This window comes from Amblyomma americanum, chromosome 4 (genome assembly GCF_052857255.1).
Source record: "Amblyomma americanum isolate KBUSLIRL-KWMA chromosome 4, ASM5285725v1, whole genome shotgun sequence".
Taxonomy (NCBI): domain Eukaryota; kingdom Metazoa; phylum Arthropoda; class Arachnida; order Ixodida; family Ixodidae; genus Amblyomma; species Amblyomma americanum.
In genome coordinates, this window is record NC_135500.1 from 148,311,480 (window position 1) to 148,334,790 (window position 23,311).

Consider the following 23,311-nt stretch of genomic DNA (forward strand, 5'->3'; position numbering starts at 1 on the left):
GCGTTCTTTAACGTGCACTGACATCGCACAGCACACGGGCCTCTAAAATTTCGCCTCCATCGAAATTCGACCGCTGCGGCTGGGATCGAACTCGCTTCTTTTAAGGCCGGCAGCCGAGCGCCATAACCACTCAGCCACCGCGGCGGCCTTAAAAATATCTGAAAACTGTTCCAAGCGATAATGGTTCGTTGTGCATCCAACGTCACTTATAGCTGCGATTTTGTTTGTGTGTTCTGAACATCAGGACCGCGATAAACTTCGACCGGAGCAGGTGTTTACGTTAACGTGGCTAGTGAAGGCTATTGCCAAGTGTTGATTCCTATCAGATTTGAGATGCCGTTGGCTGAAGGTCGAAAAGTATAAACGCAGTTCTTCATATTTATATGTCAATCTGTTACTTCGCGCTTTCCGTCACAGACGACGCGTACAATACGGACGCCCTGTCGGCGACCGCGGCAACCGACGAGAAAGGTTTCAAGCGCTCCCGCCTCCAGTGACGCACCTGGACCGGATATAGCGTCACGGGGGTGACGACGCAAAGACGCTACGTCACTTCCGGAGGTGTGCGCCGTCGGTCTACCAGTGAGCTCGCTCGGGGCTCGATCGAAGCGCGAGCCCAGCAATAGCAGAGCGAGCCGCGAGCCGCGCCGCCGACACACCCTCTATTCTTGGACGGCGACGCCGCGTGCTGTTCCCCGCCGCTGCCGCCGGTCCTCTGTTCCTCCTCCTCCTCCTCAGCAGCCGCCAGCGCCGAGCGGGTCTCCCGGTTCCCCAACGGCACACCGCTATTGACGAGACCAGCCGGAGGCTGAATCGTCGGTCCAACGGTCGTCACGCGATCCTACCGGTGAGTGTTGCCGAGTGCTTCGCTGCTACACAGGCGGCCTTTGCGACTGTTGCGGTTCGCTTCTGCGGAGTGCGCACCGGCCGGCGAGTTTGATATCGACAGCGTCGCGCGCGCAGCCATGGCGACGACCGTGGGGGACTCAAACCCCAGGTCAAAACACTCTTCACCGCCGCGCTGCGGGGCGGCGTGTTTTCGAGGCGTTGATTTCTGGTAAGGGGGCGCCGTGCGATCGGCACTTCCTGCCGCAGTTGTTCCGAGCTACCGTGGTAGAATGAACAGCCGATGCGTACCTGCGATCGCGCCTGCACGTCGCTGGCGCGGGTCAACAACAACACAACGCGGCTCTCCCGTGCTGGAAATCCCCGCGCTGCGGCACACGGCGTGCTTCCCAGTTTCCAGCTGCGTTTCCCGTTCACGGCACGATGCGGGGCCACTTGCTTTCGTGAGGGATGGCTGGGCGGTGCGAACAGCTGCGAGCCTCGGCCTCTTCTAAAGAGAGCACTGCAGGCAGATGCAGCGTGGCGGCCAGTCTGCGTTGAGTCAGTTCAAAACGGGCACGGAACTGGCGGAACGGTGTATGCGGCCGGATGCGAGCTGGCGCGTAGACTTCTGCACATCCTGGGCAGTCCTTGCTGTGCATCCTTCATTAGCCAAGTGAAATTCAGGTATGCCGACTTCTAAGATTGCTGCATGCCGACGAATGTGTTAACTATATGAAGCTGCGAGAAGAATGACGCGCGGGGTTTGTGTCCGTGATAGCATGCTGATTCATTAACTGGGTTCTTGTTTCTTATAATGCGGGGAAGTTAGATGTGCCTTTCAGCTGACTGATCTGCTGGTAACGTATACTTGGATGCAGCCACAGAGGGGAGCAGTGACGGAAGGCAGAAAATGACACAACCCAATAGGACGAGCTGTGTCAATGCACTTTGTGGTCTACCAAGTATTGTCTGTACTCCAGAGATTCTTTTGATCTGTCGGGCGTAATGACATCTCATCTTGTAAGATATGTTTTCCACTGAGCAACCTCGGTCATCTTGCGGGCGTCGTAGTGTTGACTGTGCTTTTCGAAGGTGCTTGAATACATTGTTTCGGAAAGCTGTGGCAAAACAATGCCGAGATGCTAATCCGTCGCTTCCCTGCCGCCGATCTAGTGGTGAGAGCAACCGCCTCGCAAGCAGGAGGTGCGGCGGGCAATCCCCGGTACCAACGGCCACCCAGCAATTGTACAATGGGTACAAGCTTTACCCTGGCCTGGTGCTCTGTTTATTTGGGATGAAACTCTTAGGAAATGGGTCATTGACCTCCCAACAAAAATACCGTGTGCCATGGCGATCTTCGGCCAAATCTGTCTTTGCGCCATTAAAAATTCATGACCGTCATGCCTCCCTCCAGCGTCTCTGCTTGCCCGTTGCTTGCGAAGACAGCTCAGGTGCGAATGATTCGATTCTCGTAGCTTGAGGCAGTCACGTCCGTTAGCCATGATTAAGTACGTATGAGTGGCGATGCAGTCGCAAGGTAAATAAAAGAACGGAATGGCCGATTCGGCCGCCTATCTAGCGTTGTGTCTAAATTCTTCCACCTGGTCCCGCAGCGCGCAGTTGTGAACGTGTTGGCGAAGACGGAATGACGGCCACTATTCCTCGCTGAAGTTGACCGGTATGTGTTTGGCACAGTCAGTGGCTGTGAACTGTAATCGTGCCTTCGGCGCAGCAGCTAGGAATCAGTGACCTACGGCGGAAATAGGAAAAAGAAGTGTATGACGTTTAAGCGCTAGAAGGGACGGACAATTTATGCTAGGTGATGACGCTGCAGCTGCATAGGGGATTACGTTCTCCATCTGATGCTGTGAACTCGCGATAGTGCATTCTGGAGCCGAAACTTTGTTGCGCTCGCGGGGTAAGATTTTGCGTACGTGTTACTCAAAACATTGCAATGTTTGAGCGTGTTACATTTGTATTTGTGCAGATATCGAGCAACACGCTGTTATTCCATCTTACTCAAGGGTCAAGGAAGGCATCCGCCCAGTCATTTTCTCGGCTTCGTGAACTATATTCCGAGAGAATGGTCATAAAATAAATCCCCTTGGTGGCTTTAGCCATCAATTTCTCTGGGAAGGCTGCTCCAACTACTTGCGTGTAACGTCTGTAACAGGTGCTCTCTAATGTACGCTGCCCAATACATGTGGCCAGCTAGCTCAGCAGCATAAGGTTAAAGCAGCGTTAAAATAAGGAATTATGAAAAGGAACCTGTCGTTTTAACCTATTATATATCCTCTCGTCAAACAACGCACCATTCGCCGTAACGATTAAAAGACAGGCAAAATGAATAGCTGTTCAAGCCTCGTGTAATTCGATGGAAGCGAACTAGAAGAGCATCTTAGTTTGTAGTTCGCTTCCTGCATTTACGGAATTCATTGCTGCGTCCCTTATCGCCCATGTGTCGCTTCGGCACGTTAAACACCACTATTTACATTTTTTTTTATTTTTCGCAGCGAAGGCGGTGGCTCGTACACAGCGAAGTTTTTTTATGAGCAGCTGCAAATAATTCACCCATTTCCCTGTACAGTGATACAAAATTTCCACTCGCGCAGGCCCGGCTATTAGGCTGCTGTCTGAAACGAGCTTTCGGCTGAACTAGCACGGGCAGCACCGTAGCTGCTGTGCTGATGTGATTGAAGAGAACTACAGCGCGTCACTTTCGTACCGGCTGTGGGCCACGTTAATCTTTTCGATTGGTACCAAGTGTGTGCGGCTAGCAAGATCACGCTTTGTGGAAAGGAAGGAGAGGATCGGATGAGGCAATACGGGAGTACGGCTCGCGTGAATCTGTCGCTCAATTTAAGTGAGATAAGAACGCCAACCAAAATGAAAGAACGCGACATTTGATAACCTACTCAGTTCCTTCGTCAGGTGTGACTGCGGGAAAGTTGCAGCTTGCCTCTTTAAGCCCTCGTTTAGTTAGCCGCCAGATCACTGACCGTAGACCGTGGATATAAGAAGGGGAAGGGTTCCGAGGGAGTGGTTAACATTTAACTCCTTTCCCAACCAGACAGACCTCCGTTGAATGTTTTTTTTTTCAAGATCTAGATTGTCACTGCAGTCGTGTAATGGTCTTGCGTACTTTAACGTGTGATGTTAGCATCAGCGCTGGGGAATAAAGTCCTTCAGTCGGCGCTAGTTGCGACTGTAATCCCAAGCACTGTGGTCCTGGTCTCAACGTAGTAATTAAGATTATAGTCGCCAAGTGTTATGCGTTGCAGTTACATGGAGTGCCAGGACATTCACGTCAAGTTCACCATCTTAGTTCTACCGAATTCGGCTCAAAAGTCGGGCAAGTTTCGAAAACTGGTGCGCAGAAGTATTAAGCCCGGTGAGCGCGCATTTTTCAGAAAAGTCTGATGTGCTTCGCTTCCTTTGCAACCACGTAGTGGGTTACTTTATGTTTCTTTTTGGTTAGGAGAACGCTCGTTGTCGCCGTTCAATATATTTTAGTCTCCAGGTGTGCCGTAAGTGCTGCACTACACGGCTGAAAGCAAGCTTTCTGGCCTGGAGGCTATTGGACAAAATCAAATCATATTGGAAATCTATATGCAGAACATGGAACACCGTCATCGATGATGTGACCCTGCTGTGTGATGGACATCGCGGTGTGATGTTCGCAACATCTCGTGGTGTCCGCCTATAGCAGCTGAAGCCCAAACACGAAATGCCAATCAATATCACCGGTGAGGTGGCGTATGAACTGTTACGTGAACGTGTGGCCAGTTGGGCGGCCTTTCTGGGTTCGCTGCTAATCACGAGGTAATTATCGAGAATTGTCTCGAATACCGATCTGGACCGAGGTCCGGAAATTGATTTAAACAGTTTGTCCTATACTGTTCGCCGTAGCACAAACACTAGTGACGACTGCACGGAGCGAAGATGCCGGGAAAAAGCGCTGCTCTCCTTCTGATGGCGTGGAATGTCGGCGAATAGAAGCGAACCGTTGACCGCTATTGACCGCTGTGTACATACGTCCGCCGATGATGAGCAAGCGTCGACTGTTCGCACGGACTTGTTGACAACGAACTCTGGCTTGTCTTTACGTCGCTGTATTGTTATAATAGGGCGAACGGCATACTCAAATATTTGGAAACTGTACAAATTATGTGCTTTATAATGTGCGTTTAATGTTTCCTAGAGCTCGTTACAAGCAGGCTGGACAAAATTTTCACTTCGTTGCGGAACGCGGGCTTTGATATCACCCTTGCCAAGAAAGATAATCAAACGTATAAAGAAAACATTTACAAAAAAATAATGAACGGTGGCGGAAAGCAGGAAAGCTATTGGGTAGGATTAGAAATGTCAGTGCAAAGTGCGTAAAAACCAAGCAAGTTTCACTGTGTATGTGACGGAAAAAATGATATCTCGTCGTACGACCTCAGTGGTTAAATGGATACACTACTAGGCCCACCATACTTGCACTGCAAAGACTGCCTCCCATCTAGTAGCCACCTGTTGTTCACTGCTGATTGTATTTTATAGCTCCCCACGCGGAAAAGAAAATCCTACCATGATGGGAATAAATCTAACACAAAGGGGCCAGGGCTTAAAAAAAAAGCACGATACGTGACGAAGTCTTGCTCCAGGAAGTGGTGTGGAAGGCTGAGATGACATCAGTTTATCGGAAGCGGAATTGACGAAGCTTCTGGCATTTGGTATTGCTTCATAAGTGGTCGGACTTTGGCCCCCGCAAAATGGATCACCGTGATTGGCCGCAGCGCGGGGAACCAACCAACCGCGTCATTACGAACCAAAAAGTTTCTATCTCGGGCTTTTACTACCTGATGCCTGTTTTAGCTTCTACGTCGCTGCGCAGTCTTGGAGTGCCGAAGTATCTTAGCAAATGGATAATCTTTATTGTCATGGGTTTGGCAGTAGTGCCACGTTAAAATAGGATATAGGAAAGGGAAAATTCACATGAAAGTAAATTAGATTTAAAGAATACCGCATCTGAGTGCATGTTCCAGCTGGAAGGTCTTAGTGTAGCAGTTCGTCCCAGCAAGTCGGCTCTGCTGACACAATGGAGCGCTTCCGATACACGGAGCACTGCGCCGGATAGTATACGACTCAAAAGATGCGAAACGTGATAAACTGGCGCACTTCTCCTGCTGTGGAAACCGGCTGCGAGATACTGTGTTAAGCACGATCATCTTTCTGGGAGCAAGCAGGCAGAACCTCACACCCTGAGGCCTGCACTGTGGCATTGTGGAGGCGAGACTGATCGCCTTTTCAGCTACGTGCGGTGAGGTTCTGGGCAGGCGGCTTGGACACCAGATACATGCGGTAACAGGAGGCTCGTCCTGGCGGACAGGCAAGGAGGCCCGTCGCCGCTGCCGCCGTCGTTGGGCGGCTCGAGTTTCCGCCTAACCGCGGACTTTACCCGCACGTCTTGTGCGCGGACTCGTTTAGTCTCGTCTCCCAGCGCGCCTTGCCTGTCTCTTTTACTCGACTCGTTTCCTCTCGTTACTATTTTTATTTCATCCTATTGATTGCTGTGGCGTTCGGCTGCTGGGCAGTGACATCACGAGCTCCCAGGTTGCCGCGGAACATTACGATAACGTTACATTGCGGTCAAATGTTGTCTCAATGTGGTTAATTTCCATTTTTTTTCTAATGATTTTGTAATGTTACCTATAAATGCTTTATGGTTTATGGTGGTTTAATGTCCCAAAGTGACTCAGGCTATGAGGGCTTTCTGACGGGATAGTTGGTACATCTCTATTAAACAGGGTGCGCTAACAGGACGTACTCAGGAAACTTGGAGACAGAGTTGCGCTTCTTTCCTCGGTCTCCAAGTTTCCTGTGTACGTCCTGTTAGCGCACGCTGTTTAATAGGCTATGAGGGACGCCGTAGTGAAGGGCTCCGGAAATTTCGACCACCTGGGGTTCTTTAACGTGCACTGACATCGCACAGTACACGGGCCTCTATACTTTCGCCTCCATCGAAATTCGACTGCCGCGGCCCGGATCGAACCCGCGTCTTTCGGGTTAGCAGCCGAGCGCCATAACCACCGAGCCACCGTGGCGGCTATTACATGTAAATGTTAGAATAACCTTTCCCGAACATTCATGAAACGTGTAAACAATATCAATGTAACATTATCGAAAATGATGAAGCAGCTCTGCACAAGCATGTAGGCCCGCCAGTTGTGACGACACACTAGTTACAAAGCTTTGCAAGAACCAACTACGAGAGCGACTCCTTCTCGACTGTACAGAAAAACGTGCAATTCGTAATCACTCACCTCCGAAAGGATATCATGCAGTCGAGCTTATATACCCACCACTGCGAGATGTCTGATGAGTGATAGTGGCGAGTTGGTAATAATCAATGTTTTATGACAAAATAATGGGGCTGTGCATGCAATCTATGGCGAGTGCTATCTAAGAGATGTGGTTACAAAGTACTGCTAGTTGAAAAACAACTTTACTCTAAGAACAGTGTGAAAAAGTCTGGAAATCAGTGCTCGAAATATATTTGCAACGTTGGTTTGCAGTTACGACTCTAACATTATAATAAGACTATAATAAAACAATGTTTGTTTAGAACGTGAAGGTAACGTTTCCTAAACAACTTGAAACGTTGTCGTTAATTTTAGTGTTAATGTAAAGTAAACGTCAAATACTACACGAGTGGCACGTCCACTTGCACCTCAGCCGAATGTGGGAAACATTCGCAGAGTACCGTTGCTCTTTCTTCCATCTTTTCACCGTGGCCTCCGAAACCCTTGAAAATCTTAGAGGCCATTCTTAAGAGCGGCCGACGCCAATGACTGCAGCCAGCAATTTGAACAGTTAGCAACAACCTCTTCAGAAACAGCGCGCAGGACCGGCGTTCATAGAAACGGTGGGAAATGCGGGAAACACGAGCATGCTCGTTAAATACTGCGATTGTGCTCGTGCAGGTTTGTCAGGCACAGCACCACGGCGTTATGCTTGCCGGTTTTGATGCATACGCTTTAGAGCAGCTAGAGTAATAATAATTCGTTTCTGGAGAAATGAAATGGCACAGTATCTGTCTCGCATCTCGGCGGACACCTGAACCGAGCCGTAAGGGAAGGGATAAAGGAGGGATTGAGAGAAGAAAGGAAGAAAAAGGTGCCGTAATGGAGGGCTCCGGAATAATTTCGACCACCTGGAGATCTTTAACGTGCACTGACATCGCACAGCACACGGGCGCCTTTGCGTTTCGCCTCCATCGAAACGCGGCCGCCGCGGTCGGGTTCGAACTCGGGTACCCTGAGCAGCTAGAGTAACTTCCGAAAATATCTGCCGACGATTCTCAATCCAATCTCAGCTCCCACATTGTCGATTTTTTGATATATCCTTTAACCTGTGCTCACGTTGACAAAAAACTACGATGTCATAAAGTGCATACATGATCCGCATCTGCCGTTCGCTACACTAAAATATTTACAAAACATTTATTTTCCTTTCAAGGAAAAGGCACATGGCTCGCCGGCCGGTGGCTGCGTGATTGCAGCGCGAATAAATGCATTGCAGCCGCTACAGCATTCAAGATTTCTTTAAAATATGCCCACTTTTGATGCTTCGTCTCTTTTTTTCTCTTCGCCGATGCTTCCTATCGGCCACTGTGTAGTGAAATTGTCTGCGCCAGCAGCGTCGTCTGCCCGCGACGTCCGCTAGCGCGCGCTGCACGACGGGATTGCACCGCGCTCCACCGTCGGTCTCCACGGTGGCGCGCACTCGTGTCGTGCTAATCCCAGCCGAACGTGCGGCACTGCACGAGTGGCATCCAGGGAACGTGGGGCACCGCACGAGTGCGTGGAAAACTCCACGAGTGCCGTCGGCTGAATACACCATTGCATAACATTTTTATAACACTTCTAATGTTCGGAGCTACCTGGGAGCGGGGTGCGGACTGCACCGGGTGCAGCGCTGAGGAGGAATACTTGCAGGACGGTGGGACCGGGGTTGCGACGCTGCGCTTGTCACTTGAGCCTTCGTGTTTAAAATTTTGCAGGTAGAAATAAAAACCCGCTTCCTCTCATTTCTGCATGATTTGTGAGGGTACCATCGTTAGAGATATGGATACACATACTTTTACGTGCTCATACAGCGTTAGCATTTCTTGCTAATCAATTCGCACTGCAGAGTCAACTAACCCCTTGTCAACGCAGGCATTACTCGATACTACAAAACCTTTGTAGCGTCTATTTCTTCAATGTTTATTGTTCTGGAGCCTAGTGTATCATGGAATCCCGTGTGACCAGGGGGTAACCTGAGAAAATATGCAGACGCCGACGAGCTGAGTTTAAAAAAAAATGGAGTTTCGGATCCCATAATGGGGGCCTTGTTCAAGCTTAAAAAGGCCCCCACGCTTGGAGCTGAAAGTACATTGTCTTAAATCAGCCGGTTGGCGTTCCTGTTTTTTTCTAATTACTGCTATAAAATTTCAACGCTTGTTCTGCAACTTCATACACGAACAAACATCTTAATATATTCACGATGATAGGCGATAGGATCTCAACTGTCGATCTCTGTTCCTGTAAATGGTAGATGGACCGTGAAACAACCGCTTGCGTTACACTTGATGGTTCCTATCATTTTGAAGTCCTGTTTGTGAGGCTTTGTAATGCCCCTGCCACTTTCAAGCAGATGATATCGCCTTCAGTGCTTCAAGTGGGCGACTTGTCTGTGCTGCTTCGATCAACGACGTCTAGGCCTTGTGGATTACGTTTTTTTGTACCTCGAACGACTTTCTACTTTTTTTTCCCGCTTTATGTCAAGCGCGTCTCTAGATGTACTTCACGAAGTGTCAATTCGACTGGGCGTCATCACCATTTATGCCCACCTGTGCGGTGCCTCAGAAGTGCAACCGGACCCCGGCAAAATCCCGGCCGGCTAGGGCTTCGCTGCTCTCAGTCAATGAGAAATACCCGGAGCTTTGCTGGCCTTTGCTCGCATTTCTGCCGATTAGTTAAACAATTCGCCGTCGTATTTGGCCCGTCCACTATTACCCTTTGTTTGGGGCCCTCCCCAAGCGAGACCCTTTCGTTGCTTATCGCATTGCTGATCTTGCCACCAATTTTAGCCCAGCTCATTGCATCAACCCCAACTCATCATCAGCCAAACATCATCACCCAAACATCATCAGCCAATCACCAGTCGGGTTATGAACTTTTTCCGGTTACTGAGTGAAATTATTTACTAGTACATCACTGAATGGTAATGTTTGGCGCTTGCTCGAGCTGTTGCTGGTTTCCGACGTTCCCTCTTCAATCAGAAATTCACGGTCCTGATCAATCACTGTGTTTTTTTGTGCCTTTCTTCGCTTAGAAACAAAAACGCCATGGGCCGACATGGCCGTCGGGCATTGCATCTGCAAGAGTATTCGTTCACCGTCACGTACAAGTCCCGGCGTCTGCACCACGACGTGTGCTGCTTGTCTCTTCGCCCTCTGTTGCTGCCTGATTGGAGTGAGACCTCGACTCAGCAAAGCAGAATTCCTTCCTACGAGCATTTAATTTGCGCGAGAGCACTCGATCGCCGCAGTATCCACTCCGGCTTGAGTTGCTGCTCCTTTTGATCGAGCGGCTCAGCTCGGGTGGCTTGAAGAAATACCTGCCAACCACCGGCCGTCTTGGCGTGTCGCGTACGTACGTCTAGGTGTGCAGCTGTTTTTTTTTAAAGCCTGGTTTGTGCCGCACAGTATGAGGCTGCGTTGCCTCCTGTGACCAGTGTGAAGGTAGGAAAAGGCCATTTGTGTCGCCTCCTGGTGGCCTTCAGCCTACTGATGTTCACCCCAACGTTTGTATCGCATTCGTCCTGACCTGCTGGTACCTTTCTCACGTCCTGCTCAGGTGATATATGGATGGTCGTTGTCACTGATTCTACAACCAGGTACGCCATTAACGAGTTCATTAGCCATAATTTGGGCTAGCAGTGTTGCATTTTTCCTTCTGAAGGATGGTATTCTTTATGGTAGTTCTCCATGACAGTTATTTACTGATCGAAACCGCTAGTTTCTGTCAGAAGCCTTCAGTGATATCGCCCTCTCGTGTTCCAGCTGACGCAAACTGACCGCAGCCTATCATCCCTCTTCTTGACCGACTGAACGCCTCGACCGAACATTGATCGATATGCTGTCCTACGTACGCCCTTTGCAAAAGTAAAGCGCCGAAGTAGTTTGCTTCTAAGCACGGTTGTGGGACTCCTGTAGGAGCCACGGAAGTCCTAAATGTTGCAGGGTTCTTATCTTCAAAGCACTAGAACTCTAGCGATGTATAATGAGCCACGCAGCATGGACCCAGAGGCAAACCCCCTGTGATCTTTGCAAAGGCCTGAGCCGACCAGAGTGATTGGGAAATTGCTCCACCTTATGTTGCACTCGCCTGCAGTTCTTTCCACCGTGACACCGCTATCTTTTCGCCGTTTTATCTTTTGTTCACCAGGCACCTACATTGTCCCAGGGCCTGGATACACCCATACTGCCCGCTGGCGCCTCTATCAGACAGTGCCGGTTTACGACTGCCGGCATCTTAAGTCCACGTCATTCCGGGGTAGCTCGTCCTCCTGTGGTGTCTATCTCGCCGGCTAGGACTAACTAAAAAGCTTTTCTCCTCGTACATTGGCCGTTGGCCGTTCTCGCGTACTTCACCAGGTGACCGACATGGAATTGCTCCGCTAAATTTTACGACATCGTTCACCCGCCTAGCGACTGACCCTGTTGATGCTGTTCGACTCAAGCCTCACCATGCAGCTGACTCGCTTCCAGCTAAACACCTGGAATGTATTATTGTTGCCAGAGGGTAGTGTCATGATGACAGGTGCGGACAAAGAGGAAAACTAATAGCGGTTCACTGACCCTGTTGATTCTGTTCGGCTCAAGTCGTACCATGCAGCCGACTCGCTTCAAGCTAAACACCTGGAATGTATTATTACTGCCGGAGGATAGTGTCATGATGACAGGTGCGGACAAAGAGGACGACTTATACCGAACATTTATACCGACTCCATCAAACTATTCGACCCTTCCAAAACAGGCAGCTAAGAGAGGGCTCACATACTAGCTACAAGCTACGATTGAACCGCAATGACAAAGACATATGTTGATTGTCTCAGTCCCTGGGTGGACGTGCAGTGTACTTAACAGTGCATCTCTCGAGCTGGTTTTACGGCGCTCGGCTGCTGATCCGGAGTTCCCGGGTTCGAACCCGACCGCGGTGGCCGCGTTTCGATGGAGGCGAAACGCTAAGTCGCCCGTGTGCTGTGCGATGTCAGTGCACGTTAAAGATCCCCAGGTGGTTGAAATTATTCCGGAGCCCTCCACTGAGGCACCTCTTCCTTTTTCTTTCACTCCCTCCTTCATTCTTTTCTCTTACGGTGCGGTTCAGGTGTCGCCGATATGCGAGACAGATACTGCGCCATTTCCTTTCCAAACAAAAAAAAAATCAATTTTCAACGCTAAACCCTTAATGGACCAAATAAAGTTTCTCTCTCTCTCTCTCTCTCTCAATTTTCATTTCCCGAGCTGGTTCTATTGACGGAGGACTGACGGCGCAGAGGTCCATCTTATGAGGTCGGCACAGCTATAACGCCTATCTGCAGTGCTCTACGTATGCTAATGCACATGACCGAATATTCAATGAATGATTAACTAACATTGCTTCTATAACAGGACTGGTTTGTCTGTGTCTGAGTTTGTTTTTAATAATTTGAATGTCCACTCGGGTGTACTAACTGACGTGTTAAATGTCAGATGCCGTGAAAGCGCGCTGTGCAATAAAATTTCATTATTTCTCCGACGTATGAAACGTGGCGAGCTAGAGCTACTGTTCCGTAATTTTAGCAATAACAATGTCTAATGGAAACAGCTCTAGCCTCTCCCTCCACGTGCACCCATTGTGTATGCTTGATGCCTTCAGGGGACGCCAATGCTGCCAAGTGAAGGTTTGCCTTGGGGGGTCGAATTCGTAGCATGAAGTACGCGACACACGTGCATCATTGTTGCGCCCTTTCCTTGGCGTGAATAACAGTTGCGTCGTTCTTTCCCACAGCATTTCTAGACACAGGACGCGTCGGCAATACGACGCCTTTGCACCCGGACCAAGATGACAATCAAGGAGAACATGATAACCCTGCTGAAGTACACGAGGCCGAACCTGCACCTGCTGCCTCTCAAGATGCACATGTTTCTATACTTTGGAGGTGAGTCTCGCTTGGATCGAATTGCGTTCTCTGGGCATCGACTCGTGATGTAAACAATGACTGACCGGGAAAAACACGTCGGCGTTTTGAATTTGTAATACCCCACCCCACAGCACACACCAGAGGCGACGAGTGTGCGCAGAGAGAGGCTCTCGCGTGCCCTCAGGGACTGAAAGAGGGAAAGGGGGAGGAGATTTGCTCAAGCAGGGAGCAAAGCTTGAGAATGTTGCCAACTGGTTTCCGTCTTTGTTTCAGTACGGGAGTGGGTTTTGCGTGCCTATACTAACCCTCACAAAATAGTGAACGCAAAAGGAGAAGCCCGGGACAAGTCTCCTAATACTTGCTGACATCATCAGCGAGGAATGTCAACTACTTGCAACTGTTCTTTGTAGCCCAAGTAACCCTAGACAGAGAGCATGACTAGCACTAGTTGCAACCGACTGAATTGCAAGTAGCAGTAGTAGGCCTTCTTGCCGCCTTAGACATTTTCTTTTGTATGAGGAGGGTATAGCACTCCTCATTATTGAGGAAGAGAAGGAAAGAGGGGGAATGGGGATCGCATACTATTTTGTTAGCTACAGGTATCAGGTAGAAGTTACATGTTCTAGCATTTAATCGTCACTGGCGCCACCATTACAAAAATGTACAATGCTGTTTTAGAAAAATGATACTTCTACTGTGTAAATAGACTAGGGCTAGTTTCTGGGCGATCTTAAAACAAAGTTGTGCTAAAAAGTCACGCATTTAAGTAAATACATAGCAAAGGTGACAACAATTTCATTGTATGTTGGTATAGCAGTAAGCTCTTTGAAATCTTAGGTTGCTCCGCCGGGAGAGATAGGTTTTAAATCGAATGGCCTTACAACATGTCTTCCGAATCTCTGGCACCTCTCACTTTGCTTTGTGAAGTACGTTGGGAAGTGTTTTTAAATCATAATTTTGTGACCAACGCCGAAAAATGTTGGCATTTGAACAGTCTGCATCGTTCGTGACACGCTAAAACACGGTTAATTTCAAAAACACTACCATTGGAAAGTGGAAAGACAGAAGAGGCGGCAACGGTTTCTTTTCTTTCGGGATTTTTAGGGGGATGCTTAGAATTAAACAATTTGTCAGGTTGAATGTGTTTTCGCGGGTTGTGGGTAAAGTGCTGCGCTGTCGTGCGTTGCATTGTTCTAGTTCTATGTGCTTCGATGATTGTCCCACTGTGCTTTCAGTTGAGGTTATGTGATTTAATGATCTACTGAGTGTCTTGTAAAATGAGGGCAATGTTCAATTCAGAGTACCATGAGTCAGTTCGGGGAGGCTGCTAAACGTATCAGGCCGCGAAGTCGAAGGCTTTTGCAAGGCCCTTGCCACTTATGGTTAACGCCGTAGTTGCGCCGTTCTGAAACTGAGTCGCATTATCATTACTGTACTGCGGTCATGGATGGAGCGGAATCTAGCACTGCAGTAAGTGCTAGAAACTATGCTTTCCCACGTTCTTTTTCGCATTGCTAACAGACTTAAGGCCTGTTTTGTTTTGCCTGGCTTTTTTTTTGGCTTCAGAGCAAATACGTTTGAGCGGTCACTGCATCAACACGCCAACTGGTGCCGAGCGTGAGGTCCTTATGAGCACAAGACTGTTTCATTGATCTTTTTTTTTATTTTTCTCTACCGCAGCGGTGGTCGGCGTAATGCCCTTCACGACGGTTCTGGCCAAGCAGCTGGGCATATCAGCGGCGCTGGCCGGTCTTGTCAACACGACCCTGCTCTTTCTGTCTATTCTCATGCGGTTCGCCTTCGGCTCGCTCACCGACAAGGTGCAGCAGCTCAAGGTCGTCCTCATTGCCATCATAAGTGTGGAGAGCTTCTTCCACTTCCTGCTCATATACGTGCCGCCCATCAAGCCTACCTATCTCGACATTGCCGTGCCGTCGCCCGAGAACGTTTTCCAGAACGACACGCAGCTCCTCTGTTTCTCCCAAGCACACTTCGAGGACTGCCAGCCCCACAGCGACGAGCCGTGCCGCATGAGCTGCGAGTACGCGGCGGACAATAGCAGCAGCAGCAGCGCGCAGGACATCGCGTTCCCCTTCAACTGCAGCGTCATGTGCTACCAGCAGCAGTGGTGCCTGCCCGTGGACGAGGTGGTCGGTGTGAACGCGTCCTTCTTGGACGCCGCCGTGAGGACGTGCACGGTGCGCTGTCCGGCGGCCCACCAGCCGAACACGATGCGCACGGCCACCTTCTGGCTGTTCGCCGTCTTCCGCGTGCTGGGTGGCACGGCGTTCGGCGTGGGCATCTCGCTGGCCGACGCGGCGGCGTACGCCATGCTGCGCGACCGCAAGGAGGATTACGGCAAGCAGCGGCTCTGGGGCACCATCGGGTGGGGTGCGCTGGCGCCGCTCATCGGCTACCTCAACGAGCTGGCCACGGGCGACTCGCCTTACATCGACTACAGCCCGGGCTTCTACATGCTGGCCGCGTTCACGCTGATGGACGTGTTCAGCCTGTGCTTCCTGGACGTGCCGCGGTCCTCGTCGTCCAAGCAGCTGCTCAAGGACCTGAGCGAGGTGCTGGTGAACCCGCGCGCGCTCTTCTTCACCTTCTCGGTGCTCAACATCGGCTTCCTCATGGGCTTCGTCTGGAGCTACGGCCTCTGGTACCTTCAGGACCTGGGCGCCACGCCCACCCTGCTCGGCGCCAATCTGGCCGTGCAGTGCTTCGGCGGCGAGGTGCCGGTCCTCTTCTTCTCGGGCTGGATCATCAAGCGCATCGGCTACGGCAACGCGGTCAGCCTGTCCATCGCCGGACTGTGCCTGCGCCTGGCCGTGTACAGCTTTGGCACCGACGTCTGGGCCATGCTGCCCGTCGAGGTGACGCACGGCCTCTGCTTCGGCCTCTTCTACGCCGCCATGACCTCTTACGCCAGCACCGCGGCGCCGCCGGGCACCGAGGCCACCATGCAGGGCATCCTGGGAGGCACCTTCGAAGGACTCGGTCAGTCCTCTCTTCTCGCCTGTTAATTCCGCTCTCTTCCTAGCCTGATCTGTTCTTCAGTGTCACTGTGGCCCCTTCTTTTGTCGTGTGACTGACAGACCTTAATTTGACGATAGTATATGCAGAAATAGTAATCTGAATAATTCGTTTTCAAAACTAAATATATGAGAGCCAGAAGCATAAAGTTCGGTGTAGATATTCAAGTCAGCTTGAGAAGGTTTGGAAATATAGGGAACGAGTGATCGACAAGGATTGCGATAAAATAGTAAATGACTACTAGAGTGACATTGTTGTTCAAACATTTTGTTTTTGTAGGCATAGCCAGCGGCACACTCGTGGCTGGTCAACTATATAGCGAGGTTGGAGGCCGGCAAACCTGCTACATCTATTTCATCTACAGTGTCGTCTTCCTGGTATTCCACATTGGGGTCCAGTTGTTCTTTACCGTCAGCGACTCAAGACGTGGTAAGACAACTCGATTCTCGTGGTGCAACGCCGCCGAAACTGTGGTATATATGTTACCTGCATGGGATTAAAATTTTCCGTAAAGTAGATGCGCTGTTATTCGGCCTCACATGCGACGCGGGAACGTGACTGGGAGCGGTATTCCGCCTGAGACGGTCGTGAACGCGGGACGGTTTATTGGCTAATTTCTCGGAGGGATGGTTTCGACAGAAAAGTGGAACTCTATAGTCGGGCGTAGCCTTTCGCGTAACGCGAACCACATCTTTAGCTCGAAACCAGCAGCGTGACTATGTCTGCGGTTTGCGGTACATGAGTGTGAAGACAAGATAGTTCTTTCTGCGAAATGTAACGGGATTTTTTTTTTGTACGAGGTTTCGTTTCTTCATCCAGAAGCGCACATTTTTAGAATGTCGAAACTTTCACTTTAGTTTTAACGAACTACTATATTTGTTAATCTAATTTTCACACTAGTTTACGGCTTTTATATAAGAAACGTAATTAGCTTGATCAGTTGGGAACGGTAACTGGGTGGACGGACACGCCGTTAAGAGGTTTAGTTGTTGCTGTTTACTAGCCTCCAAATGGGACCACCGGCATAGCTGAACTTCAAGCATTGCGACAATACTGTCACGTGGTGATGACAACACCGTGTACAATGGATGAGCCGAGTGGCGCAGAATTCACTTTTCACTGGGAGGACTTACACCCACAAAGAACTGAACAGCTCGGCGGTCGTTTTACAAACTGACGCTCTCGGCCACGCTCAATTTAGAGGTCCCAAAGGAACCTTCGAGATATGGAACCAAATGCAACTACAACAGTCTTGAACAATGCGGAAGAAGCTGCGCGGGGCTATAATCATCCGGGATAAATCTCGTCGCATCTTGCAACAAACAAACAAAATGATAAAGCCGAGGGCCGGTGGCTTTGGGCGTGAACAAACTACAAATCATCGCGTCAATACGCTTGTAATAAACGGCGTGGCGCTAGTACTTAATGTGCCAATATGAAAGGTTCGTAGCACTGATATTGTAGACGTTCCGGCGCACCATTGCGCTTGATCTTATACGTTATGTTCAGGGAGGGAAATGACCACTTAATAGAGGTTCTTCCAAGTTAATGTCCTTAGATAGATGATTATAGCCGATGCCCGCACCAGATGACGTTACAACCGCCCTCTGCTGCCAACTAGGCTTTAGGAGATAAAGCAACTGCGGTTATTAAGAGTGGTTTCTTCGAGACAATACAGGTAAAGCTCGCACCACCTGAAAGCTGTTTCAACCTGTACCTCGTGGTTTTGCTCGTACCGTTCGGTAGACAAGACAATGTGCACCAGTTGTATTAAAAGATCAATACTATGTCGTCGTACAGTTGCGGCTGTATCTTTCTGTCAAAGGCGTGTTTATCGCTAGCCAATTCAACAAATTTTCGCTTGGTTTGGGTAGACAAGACAATGTGCACCAGTTGTATTAAAAGATCAATACTATGTCGTCGTACAGTTGCGGCTGTATCTTTCTGTCAAAGGCGTGTTTATCGCTAGCCAATTCAACAAATTTTCGCTTGGTTTGGAACAATCGTAAATGAATACTGAATCTAATCGCCATGAAATGCGACTTTTGGGCCGATTAATAGGTTACCGTGAGTTTTCTAGCGCTACCAAACAGGAAAATGGAAGTGGACAAACGCGGAGCATTAATTTTCGTGGGGCGCGCTTAGCGCAATAAAATGTTCCTCTCCGATGCTACAAGCTGCTGATATAGTATGGCACTTCGACCTTGGTCTCTGTATTCGCTCGTTTTCTGGGCTGCCGGCGGGCTTGACGGGATAACGTGTACGCGAAGTTTATCGGAGGGCGAGAGTCCTGGGCCTGGATTAGCTCATCTGTTGACGCCGTACAAGGGCGGTTCCTAGCTGACTGGCATTCTACGGGGTCGACAATCTCGAAGTGTGAGGCGTCTATCTATTGCGCAATGTTTTCACACGCGAGAAGCGTCGTCACGAATTCGGGCTCCTGTTACCGGCCAGACGCGGCCACTTCTGCGGCACCCCTTCTCTCACACCATCTTTTTTCCTCGCATCGTTACGCTGGCGCAGAATCCGTGCTGAGCGGCTCACAGCCTTCGCAGCGAGATGAAGACCAGGACCAGGCTTCCGGACTGGCGCTCGCAGTTGCCGAGCCGGACAGTTCCCGCAGTGGAAAGGAGGAGGAGGAAGGGGAAGAGGTGGTCTGAAGGCCCACGTCTTGCCGCCCGCAGGCCGCCAGGCGTGCTCGCGTCGCGGTCTATGTTTTCTGTTGGCCCTTTCCGTCACGTCGTCCGCGTCCCATAAGCGGGACGTTGCACTGCTTCGACGCTTAACGGAAGAGACTGACTGCCTTGTGAAGGCCTCCCATTGTGAAGTGCAGGCGCGCGGGTCGAAACACAAGGTTCGCATCATGCAGCTTGGACCCCAGCGCCAATTTCCCACGCTTGTTAATTTCGTGGGCTGCGTGTGAAGCGCGTGTTTAGCTTTGCGTGTTTTGGCGAGTTTTCTTTATGTGTGCTGTACTTCAATAGAAAAGTTACGATTTTAGCGCTTTTCATATAATTCACTAGGGAGCAACTTTGTCAATGTTCAGCAAGAGCAGTCGCAAGTCTTACTTTCGGTTGTATACGCGAGGGTGGGGTAGGAGGGAAATAAGATAATTGAGATCACGAAGGTTGCAGTGCTGCCATGCTCAGTCTTGAAGCTTTTTCTCTGCCGGCACGCTTCCGCATCTGCTGGTCACAATTTCTTTCCAAAGCTAGATCACGGCGGCAAAGTGGCCGATGCAGGATGCTCTGCTGCATGGTTGTCAACAATAACTCACCTGTGTCACTTAGAAAGCGCTCGTTCACGTCAACAAGCAATGTTTAACATTTGCTGAACACTGAGGTGGATCTAACATAACCCGAGTGCGAGTAATGTAAAGTGTGTTAACAATTTTCGATAACAAGATTGTGGATTTATGGGTGTATACTAGATAGTGTTCCAACTGATTGCTCTTAGCGTCTATTTTTCTGAATAAATGATTTTAATCTGGTTTGTTTAGGGGACTACCCACTTTAAAACCTGCACTTTCAGCGCCTAGCACCGTCTAGCTAAACCGTGAGGCAATGTACAGAGCATTTGATCTGTGATCACGCATTTGATCTGTGTTTACGTTCATTTTATCTTGTTTTACTTTTCATGGTCGCGCTAAGGTTTTCGACTTTTGCAGTATTTTTAGCAACGTCTGATCTTTTCGGTCTACGGCCAGTGTTTTTTCGTGAGCCCGCGACTTGCGCCTACTTAAATGGAAACGTCTCTAGCATGTCGCTTCCAGCGCACTGGATGAGAAGATAGTAAGTGAATCCTTTCAAAACACGAGACAGTTTTCCTCATTTTCTTCATGTGCGCCTTATGGAGGAGGAATTCTTGATGCATTACTGCATCAACACTGCATCACAAGTGCACAGAGGACAATAGTAACAGAAAAACGCAATAAAGCAAAACAAATGCTTCTCTCGTGGAAGCGGTCACCGTTCTTCGTGCGCCGCAATGCCGAGGGTAGTCAGTGCTGAGCGGACGTGAGTTTTGCTGTTTTATCTCAAGAGTGCTATATACCATCAGTCAGAATTCGATGACATTGTGGACAACTTTGCTTGCCTAGTAGTGGCACGTCATCGAACTTTCCATCGACGTGCAATGTTCAAATATCCAGTGTAACCAATGGGGTGTCTATATTTCATCGTGCTTTCGGTATGTCAACGGGGAAAAATTCCACAAACTATCACTAGCGCCATGCATAGAATACAAATCCTACACAAACAGCACAGACTTTGGCTAGACACTGAGGGAAAATCATTGCTCGTAGTGATGTTGATATCACTACTATATGATCATAAGTAGAACTGGTTTTTCATCAGTTAAGCTAAGCGAAGTGACTGCTTGAGGGCTGTTAAGCGTGCCCTGTGACTAATGGCAATATGCACCATACGTAGTTTACCTCGCTGCCTCAGTGAATGTACAACTGCTACCTACGTTGTAATACGCACTGAAGAAACTGCGAGGTGAAACAAGGTTGATATTGCTATGATTAAATGCGTTCCCTCACATCGTTGCAGGTACTGATTGCAACAAAAACGGCCATGGTGAGGAGAAAATTCTAATTCCAAGATTAAATGAAAGTTTTCAGCCCTAGTATGGCGCTGAAAAGTGTGTTGCGGTAGAAGTTCTATTCGCATGTGCATTGTTCTTGGTGAAGCCTTTGCGCATGTGAATCTACTATATCAGATCGATGCATGACTACTGTATACCCTTGACAATCGCTGCCATATCATAAACGAGCGGCGTTCGGCGCTGCTGTTCATGCCTTGCTCGATGGTCAGGAGGCGATAGATTGTTACGATGGTTGTGAAGATAACGCATACTCTGTCATAGACACGTTCGCGCTGTCGTTTTCATTGCAAAGGGCGGAGTGCAGAAGCTGCATCGAGTTTCTCCATTGTGCATTTTTTTCTTATCTATCTTTCGTTTCGTCGTCGTTTCTCAGCCCAGACTTACAACTGCGCTTGTCTTATAGTTAACAAAGTGAACTTAGAAGCGTGTTACAATTTGTACGTATTTAGAATGAGAAAGCCAGTGCATGTTTTTTTTTTCACTATTGCAGCAACACTGTGCTCAGCCCTACATTGTGTTGTTTGCTTCAGTAGCTTCAAAGTACAACACTTAGCCCGATTATACTCGTTGCGACCAACGTTCCTCGTGCTAAGTAAGTTTGTGATACCACGCTGCAATCACTCTGTGCACATGGCTCATATGAATGGATTTCCTTGTGTGTCACTAGGTGGTGCTTAGAAGAATTAGATGAGCGCGTAGCTTGGTTGTTTTGTGAGCACACTACTTAGTGGGCGTTAGCAGACATTTTGGCAGTTTAACGAACAAACAGTGATAGGCAAAAGAAATAAATCGACACACCCCTGCTGTCACAGTTCACATCAGTGCAGGGCACACGATCACCTTGTATGACCAGACATTCGTCAACGCGCGATCTGCTCTTGTGCGCATGCGCGAATATGCTGAAATATTTCTGAGAACGGGTAAGACAATTTAAACCGCCTTTCGCGTTGCTCATGTGGCGCAGTGGATTAACACTGAGTTCACGAGCATGCAGGACAGTGGTTCGAATCTGGTTCTTTGCTGATACTTTTTTGCCAAGCATTAACAGCAAGAAAATTATCATTTACACCTGTGGGTAATTTTCCTTTTAGGTAGCTTCTTACATGCTTTTGAACCAAAATCGGCGTTTAAAGCAGTGTCTCTAAATATATTTTTTTGCCCTTTTTTTGTCCCTAAAATTATCTGCGTGCAAACCAATCAGTCCTCTGCCAAGGTGCTTAACCTTTTCGGTTACATTGTGAGGTATTTCAAATCAAAATTTTCCGCTTATAAACCCTTGACACCAGTCGAAAGGCGAGGCTGAAAAATGGCTGCACAGCATTGTTGCGCGTGCGCAGCACACAAGATCCCGCGTCGGCGAATGTCGGGTCCTTGTATGCAGTGTGGATATTGAAGCAGATGCAATAAGGCTTTCTTGGTCGCGATTGGTTCAACGTACCCTTTGGCAGTAATATTAGTTGCAAGAAATGGAATAGCTGGTATAATATTTCAGAGTTTTAAGTGGCGGTGAGGCGACAGTGCATACGATCCATGTACGCCGTATGATAAGAGAGCTTGGTTAAAAGTCCTGAGGTAGAGTGCTGCACAAACTATCAAGGTTCCTGGAAAGAAATTCGAGCTTCCATTTCAAGTACACGCAGGACGTAGGTTTAAATGCGGCATTTAGGTGGCAGTACAAAGTATAGACCATTTTTGTTCAGTACCTTGTGACTATTGCGTTCACAGCACGCGTTTTCTGTGAGCTTGAATAAAGGACAGCGTGAAGGCGAGGAGCTATGCATATATTATCATTCCAGCCTCCTAGCATTCGTGCTGCGTCTTGAGTGAAATAGTGGGTTCTTTGTGTGAGTGTCTGATGCGTGTTCTCACCTTGGAAGATGCTGTGTGCGGTCCGTGGTAGTAAGTGCGAGTGCTCATCATTTTAAAAGTGGTCTCCATCGTTTGCACGAACAGGGTCGAATGGATGCTTGCTCTGCCCTGTCCCATACAACGCTGTGCTTGCGCTGAGGTTGGCGGCCACTGAGCATTTGTCGCCTTCCGCTAGAGAGCGCAACATGATGCATCATGTACGGAAATGGGCAGTGCGCGCAAATGAATGAAAACTCCTGCCCGTAGTGTTTTCGTGCATACTTTCGTTGCCTGGTGCAGTGAGTGTGTTCTTTGCGAGTCATGTATAATAAGTTTTGAAAGCGAACTTCCCGCCCCGAGAGTGTTTGTATACACAATAAAACTTTTAATCACAGTGCGTTTTTTTCGTTTATTCGGCCTCTCTGCATTGTGCATAAATGGACTGCAGTATTGGAAGTGAATAACCGATTCGATAAAGGAAGATATTCAGGGAATGAATCCTGGGTGAAAAGTTGTGACTGAAAGGAAGCTCACAAAACGTCAATTCAAAGTCTACGACGTGTAACAAAATTCCGGCTTGATCACAGACCTGTAGAAATTTGATCTAGGGAACAGCTAGAGCTTTACAATAGAGCAGAGAACAGACGAAACGTTGAAGACTTCTTAATAAAATGTGAAGAAGCACCAACTGAAAGGGCATCAGTGTTGACATTAGTACAATAGCTTCCTGACTGTCGAACCAGGGCCAGGAATTGCGGGAAAATTGGCGTGCAGT

At 48.9% G+C, this 23,311-nt stretch overlaps 1 protein-coding gene across 1 annotated transcript; it reads left to right on the forward strand.

The window, feature by feature from the left end:
* Positions 1 to 664: 664 nt before the first annotated feature.
* On the forward strand, positions 665 to 22,929 carry LOC144128515 (major facilitator superfamily domain-containing protein 6-like). The gene is made up of 5 exons (XM_077661956.1): positions 665 to 847; positions 12,912 to 13,062; positions 14,725 to 16,044; positions 16,360 to 16,509; positions 18,604 to 22,929. Exons 2-5 carry the CDS (start codon positions 12,966 to 12,968, stop codon positions 18,738 to 18,740), a joined length of 1,704 nt encoding a protein of 567 aa, XP_077518082.1. The 5' UTR covers positions 665 to 847; positions 12,912 to 12,965; the 3' UTR covers positions 18,741 to 22,929.
* Positions 22,930 to 23,311: the final 382 nt, after the last annotated feature.